The following is a 15,447-nucleotide window of genomic DNA, read 5'->3' as shown; positions in this document are numbered from 1 at the left end:
TGTATTTTAGGTGAAAATTTAGACATTTTTTCTCCAGAGCACATTTCACTAAATAATACTAGTATTAGAATTTAGAAAAAAGCATTAACTGCGCAAATTAGGTAAATGAATATTTTCCGCCATAAATTTGTTTTTTTAATGATTACAAACAAGGCGTATCATGTATTCATTAATCAATGATCGTCATGATGTTCAACAATAGTCAAATATATTTTTAGAGAAAGACAAGCATTTTATTCCAGAACACATTTCAAATTATACACCTCAAAATTTCAATACTAGTACAAAAAAATTATAGTACTAGCTTCACCGACTGTACAGGTAGGATATACACAAAACTTTCTCACATAAACATAGAGTTACATTTTCATAACTTAATAGAAGGCCATTGGGCTTCTAGGCAGTCATTAACTCATGTTAATGCAGCTATATCATACAAATGTAATACCATTAGCAACTAAAGATGGTCTGTTGAAGCTAAAGAATCTCATCATGTTGGAGCCGAGTTTAGGAGGGTAATATGACACTTCTTATTTCTGTAACTTCTCTGTTTAGAAAGGAAGCTTCTAGCAGCACTGAACCAATCACAAACCAGTAACACAATGGAACTTTGTATATAATCATGAGATTCCAAGATCAAATGATGGAGGATTTACAAGAGCAGAGTCCTGTGGCAAGGGTTCGGATATTTTTCTTCTTTGCACAGATGACCCTGTTCTTTGACTTAGAAGTTTAGCAGCCTGGGCCTCCAATTCATCAAGATCAAGGCCTTCATAAAATTGATCATCCAAGAGAGAAGCACATTCTGCATCAATACCATTGCATTGATATGGTAACGGTGCTTCTTTGCTTGGAAGTGCTGAATCAGAGCAGAACTCCTTCTCCAGGTTCTTTGCAGGAAGAGTAAAAGCTCTGTTTGAAATCATTTTTCTTTTTGAACTCTCAGTATTAGCCACATTTACCAAAGAATTGCTACTGCCGCTTTTTATACCTTCACATGCTATCGAATTCAAACAAGAACCTACTGAGTTCCTTGTAGATATATTACGAGATTTCAAAGAGCCTTGAGGAGTTTGTAGAGTGCAAGTCTTCCCAATGGATTCTCCACCTTCTGTCATTGTGGTAACAGAAGGCAGAGACTCTGGAGTTACTACACTAAAATGTTTCTGCTGTTCTTGAAATGGTGATTGAGTGAGTAGGGAACGCCTGTTTCAAATGGGGATTATAAATTTTAAATGATATGACTTACACTATGAATTTCTAGCATTAAGAGCATTTAGTCCCACTTTGAGCAGATTTTGGCATAAAGCACAAACCTATTGAGCAAAAGGCACTGAACGGTTTATGGTAGTTTTAATACACCAAACAATTGCATGGGTGATATAGAACTACCAAGTAACATACACACACACACACACACACACACACACGTGCAGACAGTCTTAAGTTTATAGGAAGAACCTGTAAACTGCCATCGTATCCATTTTACTATATATATATATACACACACACACACACACACACACACACACACGTGCAGACAGTCTTAAGTTTATAGGAAGAACCTGTAAATTGCCATCATATCCATTTTACTATCTTCTGTTTGACCACTACCAACTGCCGGATCAGATTGGTCATCTATAAAACTCTCTTCATAAGCATCACTATCTTCATTATTAACCTCATCTTCTGAATCTGGCACCACATCTTCCGAGGACACCCTGAGAATCAACGATTAAATTAAGTCAATTGGTTTCCAGTAACACTTGCATTACTACTAAATTTTAGATCTCCTCACAGGATAAATTACACTCCGTAATAGTCCACAGATCCATTAAAGCTTAAATTTTTTTAAATTTTTTTTAAAAGGAATATAAGCTGCATTTTAGGACAACTGGAATATAGAAAAGCGTTGGAATTGGAATTATTCACTCTTTTCATTAAAAAAAAAAAGAAATAAAATGTAAGGGGGGGAGGACAAAGGGGTGGCGGTGTGGCACAGAAATTTTAACTATTCACTTACTCAGCTTCTTCATCAATGAAGTCTCTGGCATCTTCAAATGGTTTTTTCACTGAAGCAGTAGTAATCAATGGAAGAGGACTTGTTAGTATGTCAGAGAGAATTTAATGCATACATGCAACTATGCAAGCATCAGAGGAGATGCTTCCCTGCAAAAACTTAGGCTGAGACAATCTATTCACATTCACAATATGATGAGGGTAATAAAGCCAACAAATAGTAATTTATAAAATACCTTTGTTATGCCTGGTCTTATCAGTGACTTTAAATGCAACTTCTATAGAGGAGTGAATTGACTTTTCTTTTACACTAATTTGTTGCTTTTCTTTGACAAAATCCCCAATCCTGCGCAACCTTTTCAATCTAAAAGGACGTTCACTGGACCCAGACTGTTTTCCAGAACTCATATGCCAATCTTCGTCACAACTGCTATTTGTTATATTTTGCAAAGGACTTCGAAATTCTGGGGATGATGGGGGCTGAAAGGTCCCTCCCAATTTCAAGAGACCATCAGGTAGTCCCAATGACATTTCATTCTCAAGAGGTCTGACCTCTCTTGTCTGAGGGGAAGAGCCAACAATAATCTCTTTACTAGAAATAGTTGACAAATTTCCACAAGCTTTGGGAGATAATTCTGGTTCTGGGACACGATTTTCATCTTTATCTTCACTACTGTGCCAATCTACAACATCATCCTCTTTCTTAGATAGTACAATACCTTCACCTGCAGATAGAGAGTAGAGGTATACATGAAGTACATGATACAAAAAAACTTTTTCAAATTTCACAACATGATAAGTAGGGTAGTAAAGCCAACAAAAAGTAATATATAGGATACCTTTGTTATGCCTGACAGTCTTATGATGATCATCAGTGAATTCAAATGAAACTTCTACAGAGGAGTGAGTTGGCTTTTCTTTTACACTAATTTGTTGTTTCTCTTTGGCAAAATCCCCAATCCTGCGCAATCTTTTTAATCTAAGAAGACGTTCATTGGATCCTGACTGTTTTCCAGAACTCATACACCAATCTTCGGCACAGCTGCTCTTTGTTTTATTTCGCGAAGGAGTTTGAAATTCTGGGGAAGATGGGGGTTGAAAGGTGTCTCCCAATTTCAAGAGACCATCAGGTAGTCCCAATGACATTTCACTTCCACCAGGTCTGACCTCTATTGTCTGAGGAGATGAGGTAACAGTAATCTCTTTACTAGCAATAGTTAACAAAGTTCCACAATTGGGAGATAATACGGGCTCTTGGACATGACTTTTATCTTTCTCTTCACCACTGTTCCAGTCTACAACATTGTCCTCTTTCTTAGATACTATTATACCTTCTCCTGCAGATAGTGAGTAGAGGAAAACATGAAATTCATGATTTCAAATAAGCTGAAGAGATGAAAACTTGACTTTTCATTTCACCTACCAGCATCACTCAGAGGAGACTCTGGAACAACACCACTTTCAATAAAGCTGGTTAGACGAGGACTGAAATCAGAGTATGCGTTATCTAAGTCACATTCTGCAGCTGGTGTAGCTGGGGATTTGGGTTCTGTTGCATCAGCAGTCTCACATCCAATACTTTCATCTGCACAAATCTGGTCATCAGGTGAGGTAAGGACAATTATTGAATCCACTTCAGCTGCGTCACAATTCTTGTCACCAGCTGGTAAGTGAGACCTGACTCTTGAATGAGCTTCGCATACATCTTGAGCGGAAGAATCCAGCATTGTAACTTTGTTAGACGGCAAAATAACTGGAAGAGGAACTGGAATTTCGAGTAATCTATCAGGAGAATTGAGCATGTGCTTCTCCTCAGCCACTGAAGGGCCAAATGAAGAGACCTCAGAGTAGGATTTTTCTTTCGGTGCAGCAGAATAATCTAAAGGATCAAGTATATCTGCACAAGAATTTGTTTTCATCAATTGTCAATGTTTTCTTGAAGCACATACATTAAACAGTAAAAATTACACTTTGTAAAGTCCCATGAAAAACCAAAATTTCTAGAAGCCAAGTTCTTTCTGAAATGAAGGAAAACATTAAGTGTAAAGGACTTTTAGAAACGGAGGTAGTAAGTAATAAAGTAAATACATGCATCTGATATTAGGTATTTGTCAAGTGTTATAGCCCATACGGATGAAGGATAAAACCACATAATAAAAAGCACCACCAACCACCCATCGTTGACAAAAATGCTACTGTCTCAATCTCATTTTCAGCGTTTAAGTCATCAGCCAGACAGGGGCGATAAACAATTGTAGACCATGTATGACAAATGATTCAGACAGGAAGAAGTAAAAAAGTAGAGGACAATCTTTATGCTTAACTCTGCCAAGATCTAAATTCATAAAGCATATTGACAAGATGGTTCACCATGGGACGAGCTAAAACGGAAAATGGGGCATATATTTAGGGACAGAGGGAGTATATCTGTATATGTTTATGAATTAACAAAAGTGTATTACCTCTTCCATTTTCAGTATATTTTTCAACACTCCCAGTTATCAAGTACCGAGTACTCCTCGGAAACTGCAATATAAAAATGAAAGCTAAAGTGTAAGGTCATGGCTGATTAAAGGATAAATTAAAAAGTGTTGTACAAAGACCATAGGTGTAGTCTGTTGACATACATCAAGCCCACAATTTTCGCCAGTATTGGATGGCAACCCTCGAAGAAGCTGCATTGCATCAATGAGCCATCCGGATCGAGATGAATGCATTATTCTGTGCACCCTGGAGGGACACGTCTGGAAAAAAGGAAAGGCAACTAGAGATGGTTTTATTGCCTCATTAGACAAAAAGTATTTTTCTAACAACGCAGATTCAGCTTCAGTGAGCCTTTCCCTGAACTTTGGTTGTTGGGGGGAATCAACTTTAACCTTTTTCACTGGACGAATAAATTTTTCAATTGATAGTTCTACAAATTGCAGTTCTGGTTTCAGATGATGAGGAAGCTGCAGCAGATCACGCAGAAAATAAAAAAGTACAGACATCAGATCAACAGCTGAAACATGTAATCTACAGGAATGCCTGTGGTTAAACTTACCATCCTTGGGCTGCAATGAAAAGTGAAACTATTCATGCCCCCATTTCGCATGTGTTTCCCAACAGTCTTACCAGTTGCTAGTTTCCGTTTATAACCTTTTAGCTCAGTACCCTCACAAGCTAATACAAGTAATGCAGGTCAAGGATCACAAACATTCACAAGCATAAACAAAACTCATAGGCAACAAGCACAAAAGAAACCATAGAGAGAAAGGGAATCTAGTCAAGGATATCAACTCGACCATCATGTTTTCTTCCTGTTCTTCCCATCCGCTGAATCATCCTCAAAGGAGATATATTAGCATCAAAACATATCACAAGATCAACTTCCATAATATCAAGCCCTTCTTCACCAATTGATGTGGCAACAATAACATTGTATCCACCCAAACGGAATTTCTGTCCCAAAAGGCAGAGGAATTATAAGATTGAGAGCAGAAATTCTGGATTTTATGTCGCATACTGATTGTTACCTCAAGAACTGCCTGTTGAACCTTTTGTGACTGGCCTTTCAATGTTTTTCCTGGAAAATAGCATAGTATAAAAGACCCACTTCAGGAAAGAAATCATAAATTTTGATTTCACAACAAAACAAGACATACAGAAACGAAACCAAAACCAGTGGCATTATCAGAAATTAGAAAACTGTAAAATTCTGCACCAGTAAATCGAGATAAAGCTCTATAAAACCATTCATCAGCCTCAATCAGAGAAGTAAAATATGGCAAAGACGCAATATCAGTGAACCTCAACTTCTGCACGGTAGGCTAAGAGCCTTATACTACTTGGATAAGAGATAGAAGACAACGAATTTCATATAGGTGTTCATAGCACCTAGAGTGCTTCGAAAAACTACATGCAGAATATTTATATACCCTGACAGATTCAATTCCATCTGATATTTTACTCATCTGAAACTTCCCACCACACACAACTCCAGAGAGAGTGAGGCAAGCAGCAATTAAAGTCACTTTATGGTTACATATAGCTTCAAGTGAAATTGTTCAAACTGGAACAACTCTCGAAATTTTGAAACCAATTGCAATGATATTAATGTCAAGAAGCAAAGTCATGAAATCCTTACTTATGTACAAAAGAAGCCCAAGGCCTCCCTAGTAGACATTACAAACACAATTACAATTACTCACACCAAAGAATACTCACTTAAAAAGCATCTATCACTGTGGCACATATGCACTTTTAAGGCTTCATTAATCAACATACTTCTTTCAGCCTTTAAATAAAGCAAGGAATTTCCAGACTTATTTGTACAAACCTGAACTTTGACCAATAAATTGAGTTGCTTTGACTGAACCAACATGGGCTAATGAATCTAATATGTCCCTGTTAAAATCAATGTGACAATGGAGAAGTCAGTTACCTATAAGATATCAAGTTCAATAGAGAAAGCAAACGTAGACAACCAAAATCAAAAGAAAAATTCAAAATTCTTATTAAATATAGTTTTGTTCACCTGACACTCCCCCTAAAATTTGAAAAAATGATTACCCTTGATTTTGCTGGATCATTTGTTGCTGCAAAAAAAAAAAGCAAAAAATTTCATATCATATCCCCCATATTTTGATATAATTTTGAAAAAGAAACAAGATAACAATCATGAGCAGTCGAGGAGTGTGCTTAAGCAATAATATTGCTTTTCATGCGAAATGGAAATCTTCCCCCAAACCCTCCCCTAAAAAATGTTACAAATATATTAATAATAAATCTCCTATAATAATTCAGGAGTTAATTTTCTAACTTTACACCACAAGCCTCCAAACCTTTAATACTCAAAATTTGTTGAATCCATGCATTAGCACCAGTATGTTCTTGTACATAAGTAAAGATGAGGCACTTAGTTTAAAGCACCCATGCCTCTTACTTTATTTTATTATCATGAATAGATAAGAGCTACACACACTCACTCACACACACACACACACACACAAAAAAAAAAAGTGATTCATCTAACATTTGATAGGATAGGATCTCATTCCTAGAACTACCACCTAACCTGTTAACCCTTTTCTCTACCTTCTCTTTTCAGAGAAATTTGATACATGCATGTAGGCAAATTTGAATGAGATAAGCTTCTCTGGACTCTGGAGTTGCTTTCTAAGCGTTCAAGACTGGAATGAAGAGCTTGAAAAGTTCTCTCAACATTTCATTCTTGCATATAATACTCATCGTTGCTGTATTTTATTCCCTCTCTAACTTCCTGGTTTGCAGTTTCGCTGTTTGTCTATTGATTTCAGTTGGTACCAAATAAAATTGAAAGCAGTGTTTTAAATGCTTTATACCTAAGAAGAATCAGCTGTCAAATAAATTTGTAGAACATCTCAAGAAAAAGAGCTATATTCTAAACAGACAGAGAGAAGACCTGCGTAAAAGCAATTGTGGAAAGTGCTTCTTGCTAACCAAAGCACCTTATATTATGCAATCAATTGACTAATGATCTCTATTCTGCAAGAATTTACAGAACATGTCTTTATTTAAAGAACGCAGCTTCCCTACTTTACCAGAGGATGGATGCCACAAGGTGTGATCCATAAGCATTTTTACAGTTAGCTCGGTCCATTCTACACACTAATGCCAACACATAGTGATGCTAGAATAGAAATTGTATATCAAATAATGAAACAAAGCAGAGATACATACTGAAGTGACTTTCTAAAATTTCTATCATTTTCGACAATTTTGGGCTGGGGGCACCATGCGACAGACTCTTCTGCATTAAAATCTTTGCACTCTGAATGGCTTCATTTCTACTCATAAGTCTTGCAAAATACCTGCCACAAATCAATCAAACAACAGCATCTTCAGAGAACAAAGCTTCTGCCACCATTAAAAAAAAACGTGTTTAAAAAGAAGTAACAATTTTGATCTAAGTTAAAATTTTGAGCAAAATTTATCAAATCACTAAACAGTACATTAGACCAGTGTGTCAATAAAAATAATGCTTAGTTAAAGCCAGTAATGGCAACTGACAAAGAAAATTTGTAGCCTAATAAGAGTATGTGGCTTATATTTTCCATATAACATTGCTTGGTTTCTCTCAAAACTACAATTTCAGATATGAAGTCCAATCTCCAATATAAAAAGACATTAACTACCATACAACTATCTACTGTGTGGACATCATAGGTGGTAAGAGAGTTATACCCTTGTCGCAGCTTTTCTTCAAGCATCTCATGTGCTGGTCTTATTCCATGGCTAGAGAGTAGCTTGCGTATGTGGTAGAGTGTAATAAGAACACCAAAGTAACCTTCTACTTCACTATACTTCACTTGCGGAAGTTCTGGCGGTGGTGCTTGTCGAAATTTATCCCTTGAATTCAGCAAATCGCAAGGGCTCAACTGTTGAAGGTAAAATGTTAAATTAGTAGCTCAGTGCCCAAGGAGAAAGGCAGAAAACAAGGGTGTCAAATCAAACAGATTAAAATACCTAAAAAGAGGAATTTCCGAATATAATGAATGTAAAACACCACATAACCATGGGATTTGAATGTGTTTCTACTTAAAAAAAGTGCTCTTCTTATATTTGATATTAAGCCCACAAAGGTTTCAAAATGCTTGATTTATGCACTGGTGGGATTAATTTGTCTAGGTGATAATCATCTTATTAGTGCTCACCAAGCTCAATGATCAAAGTTAATCGGAGATATGCTAGTGAATGGTTTTTCGGTTTGATGGAAAACAATCATGTTGAATTGGATGAGATTACCGCACAAAGAAACATACTCCCTCCTTTTTCTTTTGAGGTATCTATTTTCTGTTGACTCTTGTTTTGCAGAATTGAGTTGAGTGGGTGTAATAAAAAGGTAGCTTAAGAAAGAGAGAGAGGTTAAAAGGGTGGGTGAGTATAAGAAAAGGGGGAATAAAGTGAGAGAGAGTGGAAAGGTGTAAATATTGTGGGGTGAGGGGGTATAAGAGTAGAATTATGTAGAAATGGGTATATCAGATAAATACACCTCAAAAAACATAAAATGGATACTCTTTTGGAAACAGAGGGAGTACTAGATAATATATTTCATCAATTTCACACTAAGTATTAGCATTAGAGGCATTTTAAAAAAAAAAAAAAAAAAATCTCAAATAGCCCAATGGGTTTCATACTTACAATAGGTAATCTATATCATCTCAGCACTTTCACTTAATTTTCTCATTACATATATGGAGTAAGGAAAGAGGGAGGGCGGGGGGGGGGGGGGGGGGGGGGGGGGGGGGGGGGGGGGGGGGGGGGGGGGGGGGGGGGGGGGGGGGGGGGGGGGGGACATACTGTTTGGAAGTCCCTGCCTGGTAGCACTCCCATTGCACAAAGCCTGGCAGCAAGTGGCCGTATAACCTCCACGAGAAGATTATGTATCTCATCAGCATCCTTCCCCATTGGAACCTACATAGGGAGGGTCCAACTGTGAATGGGAATTTTAACCACACAAAATCAGTAGCATACCGTATTGCCTTGTGCTTCCTCATACCTCGATTAGTTCAAGCTTCCTATTGTGTACGTAAGGGCATACATCAGCATCACTTTCATTGCGATATTCAAGCGTAGATATTTGCAGGTTATCAATTACCTGCTGAATAGTTTCCTTCTTTGCTGAAACCAAATCTATATGTTAACATTACGGAAGACCAACAAAACTTATAGGAGAAAAATGGATGGCAAACTTACAGCCAGGGGTAGCAGTCAAAGCTAATATTCTTATCTCAATAGGAACTGCCATCAGCTGTGAACAGAACAAAGAAGTTGCACCTAAGCGTCAAGTCAATGTTAATATTGATGTGCAAACGTACTGGACATAAATCATAAATATACAGGAAACTTTAAGCAACCTCACGAACAGACACGCAGTAAGAGTAGTTCCCCATTGCACGATGAGCCTCGTCAATCACTAGGCACACCAGCGACTTCACAAGACAAGCCCCTGATATTTATAACAAAATATTGTAACTAACAATAATGACCTTGAGAAAGATAAACAAGCATACAGCACACTATTAAAAAAAAAATTAAAAAAAAAGGAGCAAGAGTTGGCACAAAATTATACGATGAAACTGCATTTTGACAAAATTGTCTAAAACAATAGCACATTGAGGAAAGGATTTTGTGAAAACAGAAAAAAAAAAAAAAAAAAAAAAAAAAAAAAAAAAAAAGAGAGAGAGAGATTGAATCGGAAAGCAACAAGACTGAAATAAAAATCCCCAATTAACAACTGTCTAGCTTTAGCATCACTTTCTAGACAAGTATGGATTGCAAAAGAATGCAAATGGAAAATAAATCTCATGAAATACTCGAAAAGACAGCACCTGTTCCTAGAGCACACAAACTAGAGCTTGCAAACAAAAAAAAAAAAAAGATGTTTTTGTAACACACACCCAATCCCACCCCCAGCACCACCTAAAAACAAGGATGGGAAAAAAGCACACAATCTTAAACCAATTGTTACCATAAATTTTAGATCACATTTTCACAAGCAATACACCGGAGGTACATCACCTGACTGAATATCTTTTTCAAGCACTTGGGGTGTGACAAAGAATACACGTTTAGCTTTCCACAAGGATACTCTTTTGGGGGGACTTATAAGACCTGTCATATCAATTGTCCATTCCTGCAATCACTTATATTTAATTCTTCTCAAAACATGTCTATATATGAAGCAATGTGAACTTTCAGCAAAATTCTCGGTATAAGTGCAAAAGAAAGCCACCAACTTACTTGTGGTATACCGACAATATTATGGCAGGCTTCTATTTGTTGCATAACCAAGGGCCTCGAAGGAGCAGCAAAAACTATCTTACCTGCGATTGAAGAGGGAGTCAAGGTATCAATGTCATAAAAAGCACATCATGATTTTAGAAAGAAAAAAAAAAGGGTATATAACTTCCAAAAGGTTCATGATTTCATTCTCTCAATAAGTCCACGCGGCGAAAGTGCTGAACCCAATGAGCATTACCTTCAGGGAACCATCTAAAGTAGTTATGCATAACAACAGCAGCAATGAGAGTTTTTCCCAGGCCTGTAGGTAGTGCCACTAATGTGTTCGAAAATAAAGCTGTCCTGGCTATTTCAAGTTGATACTCACGACGAGGAACATTATCTGTAAAACAGATAGGAGATGGGATTCCATGAGCCAAGCTATCTACAACTTGATGGTCTCATATCACAAATATTACGTAGTAACTAAATCACTACACATTAAGATAACACAAACAGGAACTTTCCCTGTCCCGAAGTAAGAATAATCAGAGGAACCATTCGCCAAGTACACACACGCTACGATTGTACATGTACCACAGGGTCAAAAAAATCAACAACCGGGCATAGAGATAAACACTTAAATACTTCAATTTCAACCAAAACATTCATAATTAAAAGAAGAATGGCTTATATAAATATTTCAAAAATCCAAGTTCCATAGCTGAATCATAATACATGGGTATTTATAGACTTACACTCTTATAGTAGATAGATGTATAATAAAGCTACAGTGGAGTTATGGCATTCTCCATTTTACAGTAGTCAAATCACACAATTGAAAAGTGAATTCAAAATATACAAAATAATGTGCTAGCCAGATTATCCAATTGTAATTTTTGCCCCAATTTTCTAACCCTAACATTTCAACAATCAAGATTTTTCGAAAACCTACCTGGATAAATCCAAGTTTTAGCAGCCTCAAGATCAATATCTACATAACACGCCCTTTCATGAACCCTAATTTGCTCATCATCACCTCGACATTCAATTTCATTCTCGACACCCATTTTCGAAGACCCATTACTAATAAATCTATCAAGCGTTAATTGACGGGAATTATTCGGAACTTTGTTTAATTGATGATTCTTCCAGAAATTATTGCCGCCAAAAGTAACATTGGAAGGTTGAGGTTGAGGTGGCGGCGTTTCTAGGGTTTTAGCGGCGGTGCTCTGACATGCAACATCGATTTCTCGAACTGCTGCTTCCCAATCGAAATCCTGCAAAATTGTTGGAAAAAAAATTGATTTGGGGATAAATTGAATGAAATTGAAAAATGGGGAAGGAAGATAGAGAAAGTACCTCTTCATCGTCGTCGATGATTAATTGAACAGAAGAAGAAGCCATTGTTGTTTGCAGAAGATCGGAAAAATTGAATCGGAGGAAGAAATTAAGGGGTGGAAAACGAAAAATCTTGCTGAATAATTTTGGAGAGGTGTTTGAGTGAGTATGAGTGAGAGGAAATGAATAAAATGGCGGGCAAATATCTTTGGAATTTCAAAAGTAAATTATTAGCGTGTTTGATGATTTGATTATCGTACTAAGGGAACCCAATACTTTTTTTTTTTTTTTTTTTTTTTAGGGGTAAGGGGTGGGCCCCACCTTAATTTCCTATCACAGGAATATCAAGGGGGTATTACCCACAGGGGAGGGGGGATATGAGCCTCGAACCCGGGTCACTACCACAGGAATGAAGCTTAGCTCCACTGAGCTATAGGCTTCTTGCTCAGGGAACCCAATACTTGGATGCATAAACTTGTCAGAAGAAAAAATGATGTACGGAAATTAAAGTGGATTGGTAAACATCGCCAACAAAAATGAACACCACCGCCAACATTGGTGACTTGGTGTGATTGGACAATCGTACCCTTACTAATTCACCACCCCTTTATCCTCCCGACGACCCACAACCCCTTTTGACCAGCAATGACCATCACCACCCTGATAGGTGACCCACCACCCTCCCTCTATGACGACCCACCACCTTCCCATGTCGTCGAGATGATGGTGGTTTTTTTTGGCAACTGCAATAACTGAAGTCCAAAACCGGTTACCATGCGAGGTAATCGGAGCCCAAAACCGATTACCACGCATGGTAACCGGTTTTAAGCTTCGATTACCGTGTATGGTAACCGATTTTCAGCTCCGATTACCATACACCTTAACCGATTTTCAGCTCCGATTACCATACACCTTAACCGATTTTCAGCTCCGATTTTCACCGGTCTTAAGCTTCGATTACATTGCCAATCGGCGTGTATAGACACCAAATTTTAATCCTACCTTTTTAATCATCACTATTAATTATTTTTTATTACTATAATTATTATTTTTTTGCAAATAATAATTATTATTTTGCTAATTATTTTAATAAACTTAATAACGTTTGTTTTATTACATAAAACGAAGGAAACGAGTAATAATAATGATTTTTATTCATAATTTCCAAAATACATGTTACAATTTGTACTTCTAAATTACTAAATTACAAAATATTGAAGTACAACTGACACTACATACATTTCTACCCTGCTCCACCGAAGTAATTTTCGGGTTTTTACTTATGGATTAACAAGTAAATTAATACAGCCATTAGGAGGACCACTAGCCCCACAATGTACATGAAATACACCCTTATCATCCTCATGTCTTCCTCAAAGGTGAAGACAGGCTGATCTTCCTGGTTTTCTTGAAACATGATGGTTTTTGTTTGATTTTTTTCGGGTAAGGAGGAAGATGGAAGAAGATAAGAATTAAGTGGTGAGTGGAGATTTTGGATAAGGGTAATTTCTTTTTATAGTAAAAGTAAGTATTTTAGACCGTATTTTTATACGTATATGTATAATAATCGTATAGTATAAAGTACAATATTTTTTGTCTCGCCAGGGGAATATGTCATTTTCCTTATAAACAAGTATTGTTTAACCCTTTAGAGTATAGTAAGTATATTAATTTGTTCACTTAGACTGTTGGAGTGTTTTTTCATTTTATCTAGTGATTTTTTTTTGTGATTTGTGTATTACCCTATTATATGACCAATTTACCTAAGCTATAAAGTCCATTACTCTAAAGACTCATGTCCAACCAATATAGGGAAATGACAAACATTCCCACACCTAAATGGGTACTATATGTTGTAGTGCTAAAGGGACCTCCTTTTATGTACGTTTGTTCTAATATCTTTGTTTTTTTTATCTTTTTGTTCCGCAGTTAATACTTGATCCGATAAATACAAGTTCGGACCTAACCTGTTCATATTTATCTAGGTGTTGTATGGATGAGAGTAAACGAGGGATACGTATGTATAATTGTGTATGTTTGTTACGTTGAGCTTTAGATGAATAGTTTTTTCAGCGATAAAATAGTATCGTGTTTTTTAGTTTTTGCCTTTATGAGATTTCATCCACAATCTGACATTCATGTAGATGCTTTCCGTTTTTTTTTTTCCTTTTGTTTTTTTCTTTTTGTTTTGTTCTTTATTTTGTTTTTTTTTTCTTTTTCTTTTTCCTTTTCTGATCTAGTTTGTGTATTCCTTCTTCAGTTTTGATAAGCAATTGTCAATAGTAAATTAACGTTACCTTTTTTTTTATCCCCCGCGGTTAATGTGGTATCCAATGAATTTCAATTTGGATCAATTGTATCAATATTTATCCGACGCTAATTGGGACAGCAGGATTTCATACGCGTCATGTATTGTATTTTACTATTCGAAACACTATTTGACACTATTCCAAATAGTAATTTCTGTTATGATAATTTACTTTGCCGACGTGAGTATGGCTTCCGTTTTTATTTGTTTTTCTGTTGTTTTGATCTAGTTTTGTATCTTTTGTCTTTTTTTTTTTTACGACTATGATAAATATAAATTTGTGTTTTAGTAGAGTAAAGTAAGATAAGAGTTCACCTTTTTTTTTTTAAGGTCATCCGGTCAAGGGAATATATTTTACTCTTGACCACCTTAAATTTATGTTGTATGGCTTAATATTGTATGATGTATTTTCACGTTGACCATGTCAATCTTATGATTTTATATGATCTACTTTTTCTTAGTAAGAGTTATTATTTGAAATGCTCGTATGTATAAGGTTTTGTCGTATGTCCAGAAGTTCTGGGGTAAATTTATATGTACTATCTAATAAGGGCAGGGGTTATTTTTCTTTTTACTTTTTTTTTTAACTCTGAGATATTTTGTCCAACCCTATTAGTATTGTAACCTAATGTATTTGTGTATCTTTTAGAGCTGACTTTTTATTATAAGTGTTTTTTTTAACACCTTGGTGAGTATAATAGTGACTAATTAAATTTAGGCACTCTTTTATTGTATACCATGTGAGTATTTTTTTTATTTTTTATTTTATTTTTATTTTTTTTTTTTGAGTAATGACACGACTTGGTCGTATATATATATATACCATGGCATTTTAGAACCTTTTTTTTTATTATGTGAATATTAGAGTTGATTTTATTACGATTTTCTTTATTTTATCAGTTTAAGCGTTGCAAAACAGATTAGCAAGTTTGTTACATGTAAAACAAGATAATTTAATATCAAGATTCTCATTATTACCAAAATCTTGATATTTACCAAAATAATCCTTGAATTTTAATTTATTTACTTTCTTTTAT

The 15,447-nt window shown here is 36.0% G+C and overlaps 1 protein-coding gene across 2 annotated transcripts; it reads right to left on the bottom strand.

Annotated features, from left to right (window-relative positions):
• Positions 1-200: 200 nt before the first annotated feature.
• On the bottom strand, positions 201-12,820 carry LOC110714128 (DEAD-box ATP-dependent RNA helicase FANCM-like). 2 transcript variants are annotated; one of them, XM_021892601.1, is made up of 24 exons: positions 12,124-12,820; positions 11,717-12,041; positions 11,021-11,164; positions 10,783-10,865; positions 10,561-10,675; positions 9,897-9,988; positions 9,736-9,790; positions 9,539-9,660; positions 9,340-9,453; positions 8,224-8,417; positions 7,720-7,850; positions 6,536-6,596; positions 6,338-6,405; positions 5,535-5,584; positions 5,295-5,460; positions 5,063-5,190; positions 4,647-4,970; positions 4,482-4,545; positions 3,443-3,916; positions 2,859-3,356; positions 2,256-2,744; positions 2,024-2,072; positions 1,566-1,721; positions 201-1,206 (listed from the first exon to the last, which is right to left on the bottom strand). In XM_021892601.1, the coding sequence occupies exons 1-24, from the start codon at positions 12,166-12,168 to the stop codon at positions 621-623; spliced, it is 4,533 nt and encodes a 1,510-aa protein (XP_021748293.1). In that variant the 5' UTR covers positions 12,169-12,820; the 3' UTR covers positions 201-620. The 2 variants fall into 2 exon arrangements, with proteins under 2 accessions (XP_021748293.1, XP_021748294.1); XM_021892602.1 differs by lacking the exons at positions 11,021-11,164; positions 11,717-12,041; positions 12,124-12,820 and having other exon boundaries at positions 202-1,206; positions 10,561-10,684.
• Positions 12,821-15,447: the final 2,627 nt, after the last annotated feature.

This window comes from Chenopodium quinoa, unplaced genomic scaffold (assembly GCF_001683475.1).
Source record: "Chenopodium quinoa cultivar QQ74 unplaced genomic scaffold, ASM168347v1, whole genome shotgun sequence".
Taxonomy (NCBI): Eukaryota; Viridiplantae; Streptophyta; class Magnoliopsida; order Caryophyllales; family Amaranthaceae; genus Chenopodium; species Chenopodium quinoa.
This window is presented reverse-complemented; position numbering and strand designations above follow the sequence as displayed.

Bases quoted from the DNA above. Each gene is read 5' to 3' on its own strand.
- LOC110714128 (XM_021892601.1), bottom strand. From the start codon at position 12,168: ATGGCTTCTTCTTCTGTTCAATTAATCATCGACGACGATGAAGAG. The intron at 5,585-6,337 runs GTTTGTACAAAT...GCTATTTTCCAG, and splicing joins ATTTATTGGTCAAAGTTCAG to GAAAAACATTGAAAGGCCAG. The intron at 1,207-1,565 runs GTTCTTCCTATA...CATTTGAAACAG, and splicing joins GATATGATGGCAATTTACAG to GCGTTCCCTACTCACTCAAT.